General features: G+C 33.9%; 1 protein-coding gene across 1 annotated transcript in view; it reads right to left on the reverse strand.

Moving 5' to 3' along the window:
- LOC150100924 (alanine--glyoxylate aminotransferase 2, mitochondrial) overlaps positions 1-17,426 on the reverse strand; it is a 226,867-nt gene that overhangs the window by 116,850 nt on the left and 92,591 nt on the right. Inside the window, exon 6 of the mRNA XM_090401430.1 lies at positions 15,902-15,995. Coding sequence (XP_090257556.1) covers positions 15,902-15,995 — 94 coding nt within the window. The remainder of the gene's footprint in view (positions 1-15,901; positions 15,996-17,426) is intronic.

A 17,426-nucleotide genomic window follows, 5' to 3' on the forward strand; every position in this document is an offset into this window, starting at 1 on the left:
ACATAAATGATATAGGAAATGGCTTGAAAAGAGATATTCAGTTGTTTGCTGATGATAGAAAGTTGGATAGCGCAATAAAAAATCAAGCTGATCTTGAGAGTTTGCAGGATGATTTAAATAAGCTGGCAAAATGGGCAAAAGATAATGGATATGAGTTCAATGAGTAAAGTTATGCATTTTGGGATTAAAAGATTACCAGCTGTGTACTACATTGATGGAACGGTACTCCAAGAGATTGATGGGGCTAGGGAGTTGGGTGTGTCGGTGGATAGGGAGATGAAGTTCAGAGGGCACATTGTTAAGGTGTCCAAGATTGCACATAGGATTACTTGGTTATTGAAGAACACGTTAACATCCAGAAATAAAGAGGTTATTATTCCATTACCCAGAAATAAAGAGGTTATTATTACAGAAAATACTTCGCATTTACTACCAGATGGCAGAAATATCAATTATGTAGATTACCACAAGGTGCAAGAAATTCTGCTATGTCATTCCAGTCTTTAATGAATTCTGTCTTATCAGATATGTTGGGAAATGGAGTCATTTGTTTTCAGGATGATCTTCTAATTTATTCAAAGGATATAGATAACCATTGTAAAATCCTATGGAATGTCTTAAAGAGATTAGATGAGGCAAATCTATCTTTAAAGTGTTCAAAATGCCAATTTTTCTTAAAAGAAGTTGAGTATTTAGGTCATAAAATAAATAGCAAGGGAATTATGCCAACTCAGTTAAATGTAGAAGCCATATTATCAGCTAAACCTCTTAAAACAGTTAGATAAGTTCGCAGATTTATTGGCATGTTAAATTTCTATAGGAAATTTATTCCAAATTGTTCACAACTATTAAGACCCATAGTGTGCTTGACAAGGAAAGGTTTTAAACTCAATTGGGGTGAAGCTCAACAAGAAGCATTTGACAAACTAAAACTGGCATTGACTAAAGCTCCAGTCCTCATTTATCCTAAGTTTGGTGAAGTATTTTATCTTTCTGCTGATGCTTCAAATGATTGCATTGCTGCTGTACTAGAACAAAAGGAAGGAGAAGATTTTAAGCCAATAGCTTTTATAAGCAGAAAATTATCAGGTCCAGAGTTGAATTACTCAACCATAGAGAAGGAAGCACTAGCAATAATTTTTCCATTGAGAAAATTTAGATACTTATTGTTAGGACAACCTATTCAAATAAGATCTGATCACCAGCCTCTGTCATTCCTAAGTACTATGAAGGATAAAAATCAACGTATAATTAGGTGGGCACTGGAACTGCAGGAATATAATATTGATGTGACTTATATTCCAGGAAAAAGAAATATAGTTGCTGATTACTTATCTAGATCTCTAGAATCTGATATTGATGATTTGTCTAGGAATAACCAATTTAATCAAGATGAGGAAAAGTATAAAATTCATGTTATTCATAAAGTGAATAAGGAAATAAGTTCTCAGAAGACTAGACAGTATACAAATTGTTTTAGAAAGTATAAGTCTTTTGTACCAGGTGATTTAGTATTGTTAGATGATAAATCTAGTATTAAAAGAGTTGGGAAATTAGGAAGGAAAGCCTTAGGTCCATTTAGAATTTTAGACAATTTTTCTCCTGTGAATTTTAGGATTCAAGATGTCAATAATCCTAGTAAAATTTTAAATGTACACTCTGATAGATTAAAAAGGTACTTTTTGGGAAATAAAAATTTAGTTACTTTAGGTGACAATATGAATAAAATATTGAAGGATGAATGTAGTTTTCCTAATACTAATTGTGAATCTTATTCAAGGTTAAATGATAGGAAAGAGAATAGATTTAATACTCATAATTCAAATATGCAGCGAAAGAAAAAATTAAATTTTGATAAAATGAACCATAATGCAAGAAAATTTAGAAATCCCAAGACACATGTTTCAGATGATGTACAATGTAGGAATGATGATAATCAAATTAACTCTAACATTGATGAAAGTATAGCGGAATTTCATAGGTTGATAAATATAGGATTAAATAAGAAAAGGGAAGTTAAAGATACCTCAAATTTAGTTAGTAAGGATAAGGAATCCCAGAAACTTGTAGAATCTCAAAAAACCTGTAGAAATTGATTCTGATAGTGATGATTCTGTAGATTTAGGACATAATTCAAGTAGTTTAAATGAAATATTTGAAAGATATAAAAATGAAATTTGTAAGTATACTAATTTGGAAGAAGAAAATTCAGAATTATCTCTAGCGTCAGATGATTCTGAAACTAGTGATTCAGAAGGTATACATAATGATCAGCAAGAATCACATTATATTTTAAGATCTAGAAATAAACATTAAAAGTTTGTTTAGATATAGGTTAAATATTTAAAAAAATTTTTTTTTCACAGAAAAATGAAACTGATGTAAAAATAATCATATTAAAAAAATTCTGAATATTTTTACGTATTAATTATGCTTGTTAGTTTCGTTTTCATACACGCAGTGTCTGCACTTGTGATGTGCTCGTTATGAAAATGTTATATTAGAAGTAACATGTAAAGAAGTAAAAAAAAAATTGATGTACTTACTAAACTGAATCTTTGTGTTACTTATAAGAAAGTTTGTTGTGGTTTAAAATTGTTGAATTTTGTGTTTTGTGAAAGACTTTCTCTTAGCGCTAATGGATACAGCGAGTCAGCCATTTTATTGCAGTGCGTAGTTTCTGACTTTTGTGGAGTGCGCATGCTCCCGGAGAGGATTTGATGTGCGATTGACAGCTGACAAGGAAAGCGTTGCGTATCCAAGTAACGGTTGTAAACAAGAGAGCGTTCGGAAGTTTTTAGAACACTGGCCGGTAAATATCCAAGTTGGAAGGAACTTGATTTTTTTGTGTGTGGCAGTCGGAAGAAATTTTATAGTGTATTCCGAAAAAGGAATAGTGGAAATAATAGGTTTCAAGAAGAAATAAGTAATGAATAAAAGGAAATCTTGAAACTGTAAGTTTTTTTAAAGTGGAAAAAGTTAAGACTGTCATTTAGTATTGTGAATGAAAGAAGAACTTGTTGCTTACATTCTAAAGTGAATGTTTTTCTTAGAGAAAATATTGATAAGGAAGTTCTATAAGTATTAAGGATGCCTGAAAGTGAATGTTTAGAAAATATATTGATTAAGAAGATTTATAGGTATTAAGGATGCCTGATCTGATGAGTATTGCTACTAAAAGGAAACAAGATTTAGTCAAGAAGACTTTTATGTGTGTTACATTGATTGATGAAAAGGATCCTGAAAATGAAGTACAGAGCTGTATAACTTCTGGAAAAGAGCCTTAACAGAAAGAGAAAAGGACTATGAACATTTTTTTGTGATTGTGAAAGAAAAAGTGTTTAGTCTTAAGAGTAAGTTTATATTTTTAAATAAGGCCTTGGATCCATATAATCTGTAGTTATAGTTATGTATTATTGCTAGAAGTGTATATATATTGTTTTAATTTTATTAAATGTGTTTATTTTGTACTAGGTTTTGAGTCAATGATTAGTTGGATTCTGAAAGAGAGAGTTAAAGTCATTGCACCAATTGGAGTGAACTTTTGTGCAATACAATAACATATAGGGACACTCGGAGTCAAAATAAAAATAATTGTTAGTAAAAGAGATTTATATAATAAATCACCTCATAAGTATATAGTATAATTATTAACAAAGGCACAGCCGGTAGACTAAATAGTTAATATACTATATATATATATATAAAAAAAGAGGGAATATAAAATATATATAAAAAATAACAAGGTTTTTATAAGATTGATGCAGGGAAAATATTTCATCTGTGTGATAGAAGAACAAGAGGTAATCCCTGGAAATTAAGGAAAAGTTGGTTAACAAAGGTGTGAAAATGAGGTTTTTTGCCTTGAGGGTGATGAAATGAGTGGAATGCATTGCCTGACTCAGTTGTGAGTTCTTTGTCTGTAAATGAATTCAAGAAGAGATATGACAGATATTATTTTGATGGCTATAGTTACTTGGGGTCATTCCTCTTTAAATGCGAAACATTTAGATTGCATATCAGGCAATTTCTTACCTTTTGATAATAATAACAAAGCAACTCATAAAAATTGCTGCTCATTACTGATTTTTTCCAAAAATCCATTTCCAAAATCAGACTCTTTCCCTTCCAACAGGCAGTTCGTTAACATGGCAGTCTTGGGGAGACCGGTGCGGACGCATTTTTGCGTGAGAAGTACTCCATTTTCGTTCGCAACCTGATGGTGTTTGGCTGCATTTTCCCGCCAGCGACTGTTAGGTTATTTTAGGTTGGTTAGGTTAGGTTATTTTAGGTTGGTTAGGTTAGGTTAATTAAGTTATGTTAGGTTGGTTAGTCTAGGTTAGTTAGGTTAATTTAGATTAGTTTAGGTTAGGTTGGTTAGGTTAATTAGGTAAAGTTGTTCAGGTTGGTTAGGTTAGGTTAATTAGGTTAGGTTAGTTTAGGTTGGTTAGGGGGTTAGGTTAATTAGGTTAGGTTAGTTAGGTTATGTTGGTTAGTTTAGGTTAGGTTAATTAGGTTAGATAAGTTTAGGTTGGTTAGGTTAGGTTACTTAGGTTAGGTTAGTTTAGTTAGGTCAGGTACTAGCCAGATGCTTTCCTCCTCCTCTAAAGGTTCTGCGTCACAATGATGAAGGTGCCTGTTCACACATCGGTCACAACGGAATGACTTCAAGTACATTATAACCGTTTTGATGGTTTGAGTCTCCCGCAATGAGTCTACTGACTCCATGGAGATACCCATAATAATAATAATAATAATATTTTGATAGCTTATTTGGTCTATGTACTTTAGATTAGTTTTGTCCAATACTATACATAAGCTATTCTGGAACTCTGGCTTTATTCAAATTTGATATTCTGAATACTAACAAAAATCTGTGAAGTCATCCCAATTTCTGTTTCAATTAAAACACAAACGAGACAAAACCGGTTGATATTATATATTACAATAAGTTTTTTCTGGATAGATTGAATTTATTAAAATCTGGGATTTAGGATCAACACAAGAATATATCTGCACGATTCAATTTGGTTGTGATCAGATCTTTTTACTGACAAAAAAAGATCCAAACTTTGATATTAACCCAGCGTTAGTAAGGTGGCGGTGTCACAGTTATTTCTTTCTATATCTTTGGGGTTTGTGACATTCCACCTTACTAACGCCAGGTTAAGAATGACTCAACAGCCTGATGGAATTTAATGAAATCTGATATTTTAAAATCTAATGCCCATAAGCTTCTGTTGTGATCAGTCAGAATAACCACAGTGAAATCACAACAAAATTTTTTTTATCAAATCTACTAGTTTCACATCCCTTTGCAAGGAAATAAATTCAGTTTTTTTAGATCCTTTCTTTTAGAGTTGCATGGTGATCAGCATTCATTTTAAAAATTTATGGAATTTACAACCGTATTAAAAAAAAACTTTTTTATTATCCCAACGTTTCGATCTTCACATCAAAATCATCATCTGGAGCATACATCAATATACAAGACAAGCTGAGTTACATTATTAACTGTAAGCTAAAGAAACAATGATTTGATATGTTATTCTACTGGCATGACCTCTAGTGAGAAAAAAAAAATTACATCAAGCTAAATTCTATTTAAGATGACAGGAATAAACATTCTTTCAGATGGTTTTCTTTCGGAAACAATGATGTCCTATTTTTAGTATTACAATTCTTATTTTTGCTTTTAAGATACTGGATTTTCTACAGTCCTGTTTATAGTTGTTCTTCATGAGGAACGTTCCGTGGGTCGAATGTATACCTTCCATATGTTTGGGATTTTTAGACCATCATTATTGTTCAGATTGGGGTGGTTGATAATAATCTCACATGCTTCCTTAAATTTTTGTTCATACCATGTTTTAGTGCGATGTAGACAGCTAGTGCTTTTCCAGTCAATTCTGTATAAGGAATTCAGGGCATGATTAGAAAGGCCAGTTTCACCATAATTATTATATTTAATGTGTCGTTTATGTTCTTTTTGTCTGATAGGAATTGTGCGTCCTGTTTCTCCTATATATGGTATGTTGCAAGTACAATAAATCCGGTATACTCCAGGGTAGGCTAGTGGAGGGAGTCCAAAGACCCACTATAAACAGGACTGTAGAAAATCCAGTATCTTAAAAGCAAAAGTAAGAATTGTAATACTAAAAATAGGACATCATTGTTTCTGAAAGAATGTTTATTCCTGTCATCGTAAATAGAATTTAGCTTCATGTAATTTTTTTTTCCCCACAAGAGGTCATGCCAGTAGAATAACATGTGATCAAATCATTGTTTCTTTAGCTTACAGTTAATAATGTAACTCAGCTTGTCTTGTACATTGATGTATGCTCCAAATGATGATCTTGATGTGAAGATCGAAATGTCGGGATAATAAAAAAGTTTTTTTTTAACACGGCTGTAAATTCCATAAATTTTTAAAATGAAAAAAAAAAAGGAAATAAATTCCAGTATAAATGTTACAGAAGAACAAACTGACATCATTCAAAAGAAAAAGACAAACAAGGTCAAAACATGACCTGATAATTAGTCAACTATGAGTAACCTATATATATGCTAAAAACTTTGTTCAGATGACAGCATTCAGATGTCTATTATATTCCACCTCAGGAGATTCAAATGTCTATGAGAAGGGGCTGAACATGTTTTAAAATAAGACAAATACTATTCTAACAATACATATTTTTCATAGCATATATGAAAAATACTATGAAGAGAAGAATGGTGATAATAATGGCTTCTCAGTTTCCCTACAACATGCAAAATTGTTCATGGAATTCTTTGAAAGACTGTCTTTGGTGGTTCATCATATAAAACCAAGAATATGGCTCCAGTATATAGATGACATTTTTATCATTTGGTTTGAGTCAAGGAACAGCTAGTAGAATTCATTGACTACTTAAATGGTGTTATATCCTCATATCTGCTTCACAATGGAATTAGAAGACAACAGAGCAAAACTGAACCTCCCATTCCCAGATATATTATTATTATAGTGTGTACCTCTCCCATGATCATGGGAGGTACACCCGATTACACACAATGCTCATCCAACCATGCTTTAAACTGATTCAATGTGTCTACACTCACAACATACTCAGCAAATGCATTCCACTTACCAACCACTCTCCATGCAAAGAACCTTCTCCTCACACACTCCTTATACAGTTTCCAGCAATGGCCTCTTGTTCTACCTCCCCCTCATTCTCCCATTCTATGAAAAATCTCTTCCATGTCAACCTGATAACAACTCCTGACTAGCTTATATGTCTCAATCATATTCCCTTCCCCTCTTCTTCCTATTTGCAAGGCTCTGCAACTTACATTCTCTCAATCTGTTCTCATACTCCACATTTCAAAGACACTGACAATCTTTGTAAATCTTCTCCGAACCCTTTCCAACATATCCTCGTCACCATTAAAATCTGGCGACCAAATCTGTGCACAATAATTCATATGAGGCCTGATCAAGGCTTTATACAATGGCATCATAACCTCTCTATTTCTGCATGTCAGGGTCCTCTGCATTATTGCCATTATCCGATGTGACATCTTCACAATTTGTGCAATGTGACCCCTGAATTTTAGGTCCTTGTTCACCATCACTCCTAGATCTCTCATCTCCTCTACTTCTTTTAAAGTTACCCACCAAGTGTATAATTTGCATCCCATCGTTTCAATGTTAATCCTATAACAATTGAATAACAGTGAATGTTATAACAACCCCTTACCAAGTTGCGTGTCTCTATCATATCACCCCTCTTCCTAATATCCACTGGACTGCAAATTGGATCATCTCAAATATTCACTTACACTTTGCTACAATGAACTGACAGTTCCACTTGCTAAATTACAACTACTTGCAGTCTATGACTAGGGTAAACTAATTTCTGCTGTCTACAGCATCACACACACACACACACACACACACACACACACACACACACACACACACACACACACACACAGAGAGAAAAATACCTATATGCTATTTCCTACCAATCAGCACAAAAGAAGAGCATCATCAGAATCCTGTGAGACAGGGATTGCAGTAAGTTGAGTGAGGAAGAGAAAAGAACTTAAGTCGAACTACTTTAGAGCAATTCTAATACATAATGGTTATAACCCTAAGAGAATAAAAAAACATCTTACAACCCATCAAGAAAGCTTCATTATTTAAGACAACTGAAATTACACTGGGCTATAATCTTACTGTATATTAAACACATAATAGATAGAAAAGCAATAATCTTGAAACAATATAATATGAAGATAGCCTTTGCCCTATACAAAATCTCCTAAATTTTACATTCACCTAAAACTACTACACATGCACATCTACAAATGCATTAAACACCATATCTGCCCTTTAAAAAAAACTGGGAGTGTACAAGAACTTTGTCTCTATGATATCCACTACATAGGACAGATAGTTCCACTCAGAGAAAATCTGGGAGAGCACATTACAATGTTCAGAAGAAAAGAGCACACAAACTAGTGTGGTCTTGCTTCACACAGTACAAGTGAAATCACAATTATAACCAAACCAAAATGGCTTAAATTGCATATAACAGTTAAGTCTGGAAAAGGCTTCCAGAACAATATACGTGCAAATATACAGTGAAATAAAAATCAAGGCCTTATTCTAATTATGTATAGTCCTCTTTCATTAGACATTATTATTATTATTATTATTATTATTACCCAAGACCTCATGGAGTCAAAGACTCATCTGGGAGGTCCTTTTATCACACACACATCTCATCATACCGTCTTAAACACACTCAAACTCCTTGCAGATACCACACTCTCAGGCAAGGCATTCCAATCATTCACAACTCTGCATGAAAAAAACTTGCCTCTCACTCCCCTACTCAAACCCTCTTTATACAGTTTCCAGGGATGACCTCTGGTTCTCTCCTGATCTCCCACTATTCGCTGTAGAACTTCTCCACCATTGATCTTATAACAACCCCCTACCAACTTGTAGGTCTCTATCGTATCTCCCCTCTTACACTCCACCAGACTCTGCAAATTACATCTTCTCAATCTTTCCTCATACTCAACATTCCAGAGGTCAGAAACTACCTTAGTCAGTCGCCTTTGGACCCTTTCCAACATCTCTTCATCCTTCTGAAAACCCGGTGACCAAATCTGGGCACAGTAGTCCATGTGTGGCCTAATCAAAGCCTTATACAATGGAACAGGAATCTCCCTACTTCTACACATCAGTGTCCTCCGCATCATTCCCAGAAGTATTTATGTTGTCTTCACAATTTTGGCGATGTGTCCCCTAAATTTTAGATCCTTATCCACTATCACCCCCAGATCTCTTATTTCCTCTACCTCCAACAATATATTCTCACCAAGCATAAATTCTGCATCCCATCTAACATCATGGAGTTGATATATGACAGACACTATACCTGGCATTTAAAGAATAACTCTTGTGCACAATTTAGTTTACACATAGTGACTGTTTAATTATGCAACCTTTATATGGTAACACTATTTTTCATTTCAATGATGAACATTTGTCTCCACTTTATAACATCCATAATTGTACTCATTATTCCCAACAAAGCATGTTATAAGAAACATAGGACTATTAGTTAATACAAATAAAATAACATGTACCAACTACTAATAAAAATGTAATTAATAATTCAAGTTAATAAATATTTGCATTTTTGCTTTTACTATGATTATTCCATAGCAAAAATGCAATAAAATGTTTAATATTTTGTGCAATGTTTTATGAATTTAATTGCTTTTACATAAATATTAAACATTTGATTGCATTGGAAAATGTTTACATTTTAATTTCCTAAAATGTTAAGCATCTTCAATAGAAAATGCTTACCCTTTAGGATCAATAGTAAACTTTCTTAAACTGTTTAAGAAAGTTTAAATTTTGATTTTCATTTGGACCATTTTTAAAGGCAATGACAAAACTGAGCAATACAAGCAATATGTTGAAGAGTGCATTTATCAAAGTGCATTGAAAGCATTTAAAAAATACTTAATTGAGCAAGTACGTATTTTCAAAAAATACAACTGGCAAAATCGAACAATACAAACAATGTGTCTAATAGGGCTTAAGCCCAAAAATAGCTCAATATCTATTGATACTGATCTGCTGATATTGGATGGGAAGGATATTATTATTACTTTCCTAAGATCCCACAAAGTCACAGACTCATCTAGTAAGTCCTTTTGTCATACACACAGCTCGTCATACAATGCCTTAAACACATTCAAATTCTCTGCAGACACCACACTCCCAGGCAATGTATTCCAATCATTCCCAACTCTCCATGTAAAAAAACTGCTTCTCACTCCCTTGCTCACACCCTCCTCATACAGCTTCCAGGGATGACCTATTGTTCTTCCCCAATCTCCATTCATTTTATGAAAATCCTCTTCAATGTTAATCCTATAACAACCCCTTACCAACTTCTGTGTCTTTATAATATCACTCCTCTTCCTAATATCCACTGGACTGCAAATTGGATCATTTCAAATATTCACAAGGATGAAAGACTTTTATGAACTGCTCATTAAATATCTCAACTATATTTTCCTCAGCAGTTGTCCTTACACCATTTTCTCCAATCAATGCCGTCCTTCCATGATCATTCTTTTTTTTGCTGGCTACATATCAAAAGAACTCCCTGGGAAAATTTAGGCTTCATTAACTAACTGCTGCTCATACTGAACTTTTGCTTCATTTACCAACCAAATAACTCTCCTTGCCTGTTCTTTGTATTCCTTGTGGAATTCAAAGTGCAAAGTATGTTCAAAATATCAATATGCATGAGAAGCATTTAAAATATACTTAAAGAATGCAATATCAGAACATGTCTCTAGTGTTCAAAGAATAAATAGGATAGGAGTAATTCATGACTTATTTTTCACGGTATTAACAACACCACAAACACTTTTAACAACAAAGATGTTTTATTAACGCTTATATTTCGCTGATTTTCAACTCAGCATCATCAGAGCACAACACACATGTAAACGTGACAGTGAGTGAGTGAAACAATATAATTGCAAAAGACAAAAGATCTAAAGTCCTATTTTTGGCGCCCTCTAACGAGAAAAAAAAAAAAAAAAAAAACAGCAGTTATCCAGGAGTTTTTCTTAGGATAACTGTCTCCCAAATTTTTGGCAAATTAATGCAACCATATTTGCTAAGGTTGGGAGAATTCTTCAAAGCCACTGCTGACTCAAAAAATAATCTTTCAGATTTGTAATGACTCCTAAATAGCACATTCGTTTTCCTCCATCTAATCCTGTGTGAAGGAGTGTCCAAAGCGTGGTCTGCCAGTCCTGACTTGCCATAGTAATAGTAGTGAATGTATCTTTCATGTTCTTCCAGGCAGATGTTCACTGATCTTCCTGTTTGCCCATAATAGGCCAAATCACAATCACACGGAACTTCATACACTCCTGGGTGTGCTAAAGGGTGAAGTTTATCCTTAGGCGAGCGGATCAGAGTTGCCAGCTTGACATGAGGTTTGAAAGTGGTGCGAAGGCCATGTTTCAACAACACTTTGGCTATCTTTTCCGATGTACCTCTGATATAGGGAATAGAAATGGTCATGTTGTATTCTTGTGTATTAGGGGAGGGCAGAGTAATGGGCCTATGTAGTATTTTATCTATTTTGTAGGGATTGTAGCCGTTGGCTAAGAACGTATGGCGCAGGTATTGTAGTTCAGTGGTCAGAGCTGTATCGTTAGAACAAATGGCTCTGGCTCTGTGTGTAAGTGTTTTGAAAATGCCATACTGTTGAAGTGGATGATGATGTGATTGTTTATGTAGGTATCTTCCTGTGTGTGTAGGCTTTCTGTAAATAGAAAAAGATAGTGAACCATCTGAAAGGCGGGTGACTAATGTGTCAAGAAATGGTAAACAGTTATTTGATTCTTTTTCTACTGTGAAGTGAATTTTGGGGTGTTGGCTATTTAGGTAGGTGACAAAAGCATCCAAAGTGTCTTGTCCATGGGGGCCAGATGGCAAACACATCATCTACATAGCGTAACCACACTTGTGGCTTGTATGTAGCTGTGGTAAGTACTTTGTTTTCAAAGTGTTCCATGTGAAAATTTGCTAATGGGGGAGAGAGGGGGGAACCCATAGCAGTACCATTAATCTGTTTGTAGAATTCCCCCCCCCCCCCATGTAAAGTAACCTGCATTCATGGTAAATTGAAATAATTCAAAAATATCTGGGGGAAATTTAGACTTGATTAAACCAAGAGTGTCTTTAAGTGGTACTCCTTATTTACCAATGTACCACTTATAGACCCTTTAGCACACCCAGGAGTGCATGAAGTTCCGTGTGACTGTGATTTGGCCTATTATGGGCAAACAGGAAGATCAGTGAACATCTGCCTGGAAGAACATGAAAGATACATTCGCTACTATTACTATGGCAAATCGGGACTGGCAGACCACGCTTTGGACACTCCTTCACACAGGATTAGATGGAGGAAAACGAATGTGCTATTTAGGAGTCGTTACAGATCTGAAAGATTATTTTTTGAATCAGCAATGGCTTTGAAGAATTCTCCCAACCTTAACAAATATGGTTGCATTAATTTGCCAAAAATTTGGGAGACGGTTATCCTAAGAAAAACTCCTGGATAACTGCTGTGTTTTTTTTTTTTTTTCCTCGTTAGAGGGCACCAAAAAACGGGACTTTAGATCTTTTATCTTTTGCAATTATATTGTTTCACTCACTCACTGTCGTGTTTACATGTGTGTTGTGCTCTGATGATGCTGAGTTGAAAATCAGCAAAATATAAGCGTTAATAAAACATCTTTGTTGTTAAAAGTGTTTGTGGTGTTGTTAATACCGTAAAAACTAAGTCAAGAATAACCATCAACACCTAAGCTTATCTGTTAGATAGGATAGGAGTAAAATGGATGTGTAATTTATTTAAGCAAGAGATTCATAAGAAAAAAATTATGAGATTCATTAGAAAAAGAAAAAGATACTGTGTGCATAAAGATGATGTCCATTATGAAAATTATAAGTAGCAGACCAGAAAAATTACAACTATTATATGGAGAACTAAATCTGGGTAGGAAAAGAAACTGGTTTTGTAAGCTAAAGACAACAAAAAGAATTATATGGTTATGCTACAATAAAAGAAAGAATGCATATAAAAAGAATGCTCTACTGAATGCAGATGATATGCAAGTGACATATGCAAAAGAGATTTTTCAACTAATGAGTGGCCATTTTGTTGAGCACTATCAACTTGGCGTATGCCGCATTGAGCTCACTGCTACCTCCTCACTGGATGACAGCAACTCAGGTGGATGAAGAGAAGGTACTAGAATTGTTGCACAAACTGAATAAGAATTCTGCAATAGGGATTGATGGGATATCAGGACAGATGCTAAAAGTGTGTTCAGATGAATTGTCTATTCCTTTGACCAGGCTATATAATTTGAGACTCAGAACAGGGAAGATTTCACAAGAGTGGATATAATGTATGGTAATCCCATTGCACAAAGCAATGCAAAGAATGATGTATCCAACTATTGACCTATTGATTGATTTGAAAATCATTTGGTTTTGAAATAAATCCATTTTTTACATTCTACCTGTAATTAACTAATGCTGTCACTGATAATCACCTGTAATATTCAGGCTGAAATATATGGCTTTAAATAAATATTATTTACTTAATTCCTTGTATTTTTGTGTGAAATAAAGAATGATACTGACTATCAGTATCTCCGGAATGATATAAAACATGTTATGATAAACCTTTTTGGTATTTTTTGGTGGTGAAAATTTTGGAAAAGTTGGTTATGGCTTGCATAGAGAAACAGGCTGACAGAAAAACTACACTTTGCAATGTTTGAGCAACTTGCTCACATTCTATAGTACAGTTGAGTTAGACAAGGCAAATGTATACAACATGATACTTTTGGATTATCAAGTCTTTAGCAGAATACATAAAAGACTTGCATAAATTCGAGAATATGGGATTGGATTATAAATTACTGGCATGGATAAGAGAATGGCTAACTGACTGATATATCAAAAAATGGTATACAGAGAATGTGAGTCTGCAAGATTTAAGGTAATCAGTGGTGTGCAACAAGAATCAGTCCTTGGTCCATTGTTATTCAGTCTATACATTAATGACATTGGGATGGATTTGACATTTCACATACAGCTATTTTTGCTGATGATATAAAGGGCAGTAGGGTAATCAGGAGTGTGCTGCTGATATACAGTATCTGCAGAATGATTTGAATAGGCTGAAATTGTAGGCATATGAAAATTGCTTTCAGTTCAATGTTAGTAAATATCAAATCACGAACTTTGGTGTGATTAGATATCCAATGTCATATTATATTGGCAGGATTATGCTAGAAGAAACTGATCAGGTTAGGGATCTTGGAGTTTTAGTAGATAAGAAGTTAAAGTTTAAGGGCCATACAGATTGCAAATATGACTCAGAGGATAATTGCAATGCTGAAATGATCTTAGATATGTAAAGATAAGGAAATCAATTTTCCTCTTTACAAGGCATTGATAAGACCTCACTTCAACTATTGTGTGCAGGTCTGGTTTCTATGGTGATTCTGATACAGTGGAGAGAGAGTGCAAAGAATATTATTAAAAATTATACCAGGATTGTGCAATACTGATTATGAAGACAGTTGAGAATTTGTAGTTTGCAGACACTAGCATACAAAGGAGAAAGTGGGGGTGACATGATTGAGACTTCCAAACTTCTGAAAGGCTCATACAGGATTTCAGTAAATGGAATTTTTCATTTTATGGAGAGTGGGGAAGGATACAAGGGCATCCTTGGAAGGTAAGAATAATGTTGTCAATATGGAGGTAATGGCCAGATTTTTCTCTCGTAGAGTAGTGCATCATTAGAATGGATTGTCATTGAATGTGATGTGTGCATGTAGTGTTAATCAATTCAAGAATAGGTATCACAGATGGTGTGGATAGTATGTGGCCTCCCTCAATGAGCCCCTGACTCCCTGGATGGCTCTCTTAATAATAATAATATCAAACACATGCTATAACTTTTGACGAACCTGTTAATTTTTATAAAGTGCTACCATTAATCAATACAATTCTTTGAATGTGTGTCACAGGCATGGTTTGTGAAAACAGATATATCTACAATTCAACTCTGAACAATTTCAAATAAACATTTGAATATAAACAAATTAAAACTTCTTGCAAGCTGTTGTTGTGCAAAAATCAGTTTTGAAGTAGCCACTTGGTTCAAGTTTGGTGGAAGAAACAATTCCCCCAAGAATAATTCCACTTTCACTAACAGAATAATTTCAAACAATAACAATTTCTCCCTAGTTTGACAAAATTTAATGATATTTAGTTGAGAATTATTATTAAAATTTATTGCATTTAAAATTAAATTACAATTTGCTTACATTTATTAAAATGATCAATTTTAATTGCAAAAACAAACAAAAGAAAAATCACACAGTGAACAGATAACAACTATCTCTAACACCTTTGTTTTCATAATGAATGATGTTATCAGAAGAATGCAATTGTGAAATGAACCTTTTTCCATGATTCTCTGCAATAACTTTCTTACTTGTTATAATAACAAAGCAAATGATTTTTATTGCATAATATAGTAATCACTATGCATGTAAACTGTAATTATTATATACATTCCTGCCTCTATTATGACATTAATTCACATGAGAAAATTTGTTTTGTACTCTGTGAATCTGCTATTTGTCAAACTTTCATGCATACATCCTCGAATGATAACAGTATATCTCTGTATTTAGCCAATATTTATTCAAATATGTGTAAAAGAGGTGAAATTATAAACTTAATATCAAAAAGAAGACTAAAACATACATGATGAATACCAAATGAATTTGGAAATAAATGCTTCCAAGGCCCTACAGCACAGAGTCCCATATTATAAGGTGAACATCCATGATAGGCATTACTGAAAGAAGAAATAAGCAGTATACCATTTAAACTATTTGATTTTCAATTTAATATGTTTCACTGAAAAGATGCAAAAAATTATTATTCAAAAATTTTGCAATAATGAGTGCAAAGTATATGATTGGTTTAATATTCTAAGTCTCTCCTGTATGTAATTTTCTCACTGTAGTTAAAAGAAATTTAACTACAGTGAGAGAGCTGAAATTTAATTAACAAAAAAAGAGTTCAGAAATATTTCTTTTTAAGTATCTCAGAATATTATCAGCATATAAAACTAATAAAACAATACAACTGCAGCTTAATGATATCTTTCTGTTAAACACAAGTGCAAGGGTTAATACTACAACAGGAAAAATTATTAGAAACTAAGGAAAAACTAACATTTAAATAAAAGAAAAAAGAAATATTTATATTACAAAATGTTTAATTTTCTTGACCAAAAACTCTTGAAAAAACTTTTAATGGGATTATATTGATCAAGTGCATATAATAAACAACTATGTTATACCAACTAGTTTCACCAACTAAGGCTGTTGGCATCTTCAGGGTACATAACTGATGTAAGGCACTAAAAAGTAAAAAACTGTTACAAACTATAATCAACCAATTCCAATTATATTAAACAAAGAACAGAGTGCGTACAATACATGCATAGAGCGTGCATGATATCACTTGTTGTTAATTAGGAACATTCTATAGTTGGCACTATAATTCAGTTCTGGCGACTTGAAGGATCTGATAAGGGTCTTCCAAATCATGGGCAAGATTAGTCCTCCTTGGTTCCTGTTAAGGTTTTATATACAGCGGGCAACTATTGTGGCCTCCTTAAAAATTCGGGAGCGGAAGTCCTCCTCCATGTAAGGAATTGTGCTTCTATTCCACTCTATGGTATGGTTCGTTCTTGAGAAATGAAAAGCTAACCCCGATTTTTCTTCTCTGTTATTATTGACGTCACCTATGTGTTCTTTTTACCTAATTTCAAGGCTCCTTGAAGTTTGGCCAATGTAATTCAAGCCGCACGAACAGGGTATGTTATAAACTCCAGCATTGGAGAAAGGATGGCTATCTTTTGTAGATCTTAAGAGTTGTCTAATCGTTTCTGTGGGTTTAAAGGCCACTCTTATTTTATGTGGTCTGAGGAGTCTAGCAATCTTATTGGAAACCATCCCTAAGTATGGAATGATGATGGTAGAAATATAACGTATATCATCTTGTTGTCTTTGTCATGGTTCAGAGAAAAGTATCTTGTGGATGAGTCTTCGAGGAAATCCATTCATGGTAAGGTTGGTGGATATCAGGGATAGTTCTTCCTGGAGGTCTTGTTGATCTGTTGTAAGGAGAGAGGCACGGTTCTTCAACATGTGTACGATACCTAAGTTTCTGAGAAATGTGGTGGCAGGAAGTGAAATGTAAATAACGTCCTGTATTG

Source organism: Typopeltis vanoorti, chromosome 12, assembly GCF_054136105.1.
Source record: "Typopeltis vanoorti isolate ZY-2024b chromosome 12, IOZ_Tvanoo_1.0, whole genome shotgun sequence".
NCBI lineage: Eukaryota > Metazoa > Arthropoda > Arachnida > Uropygi > Thelyphonidae > Typopeltis > Typopeltis vanoorti.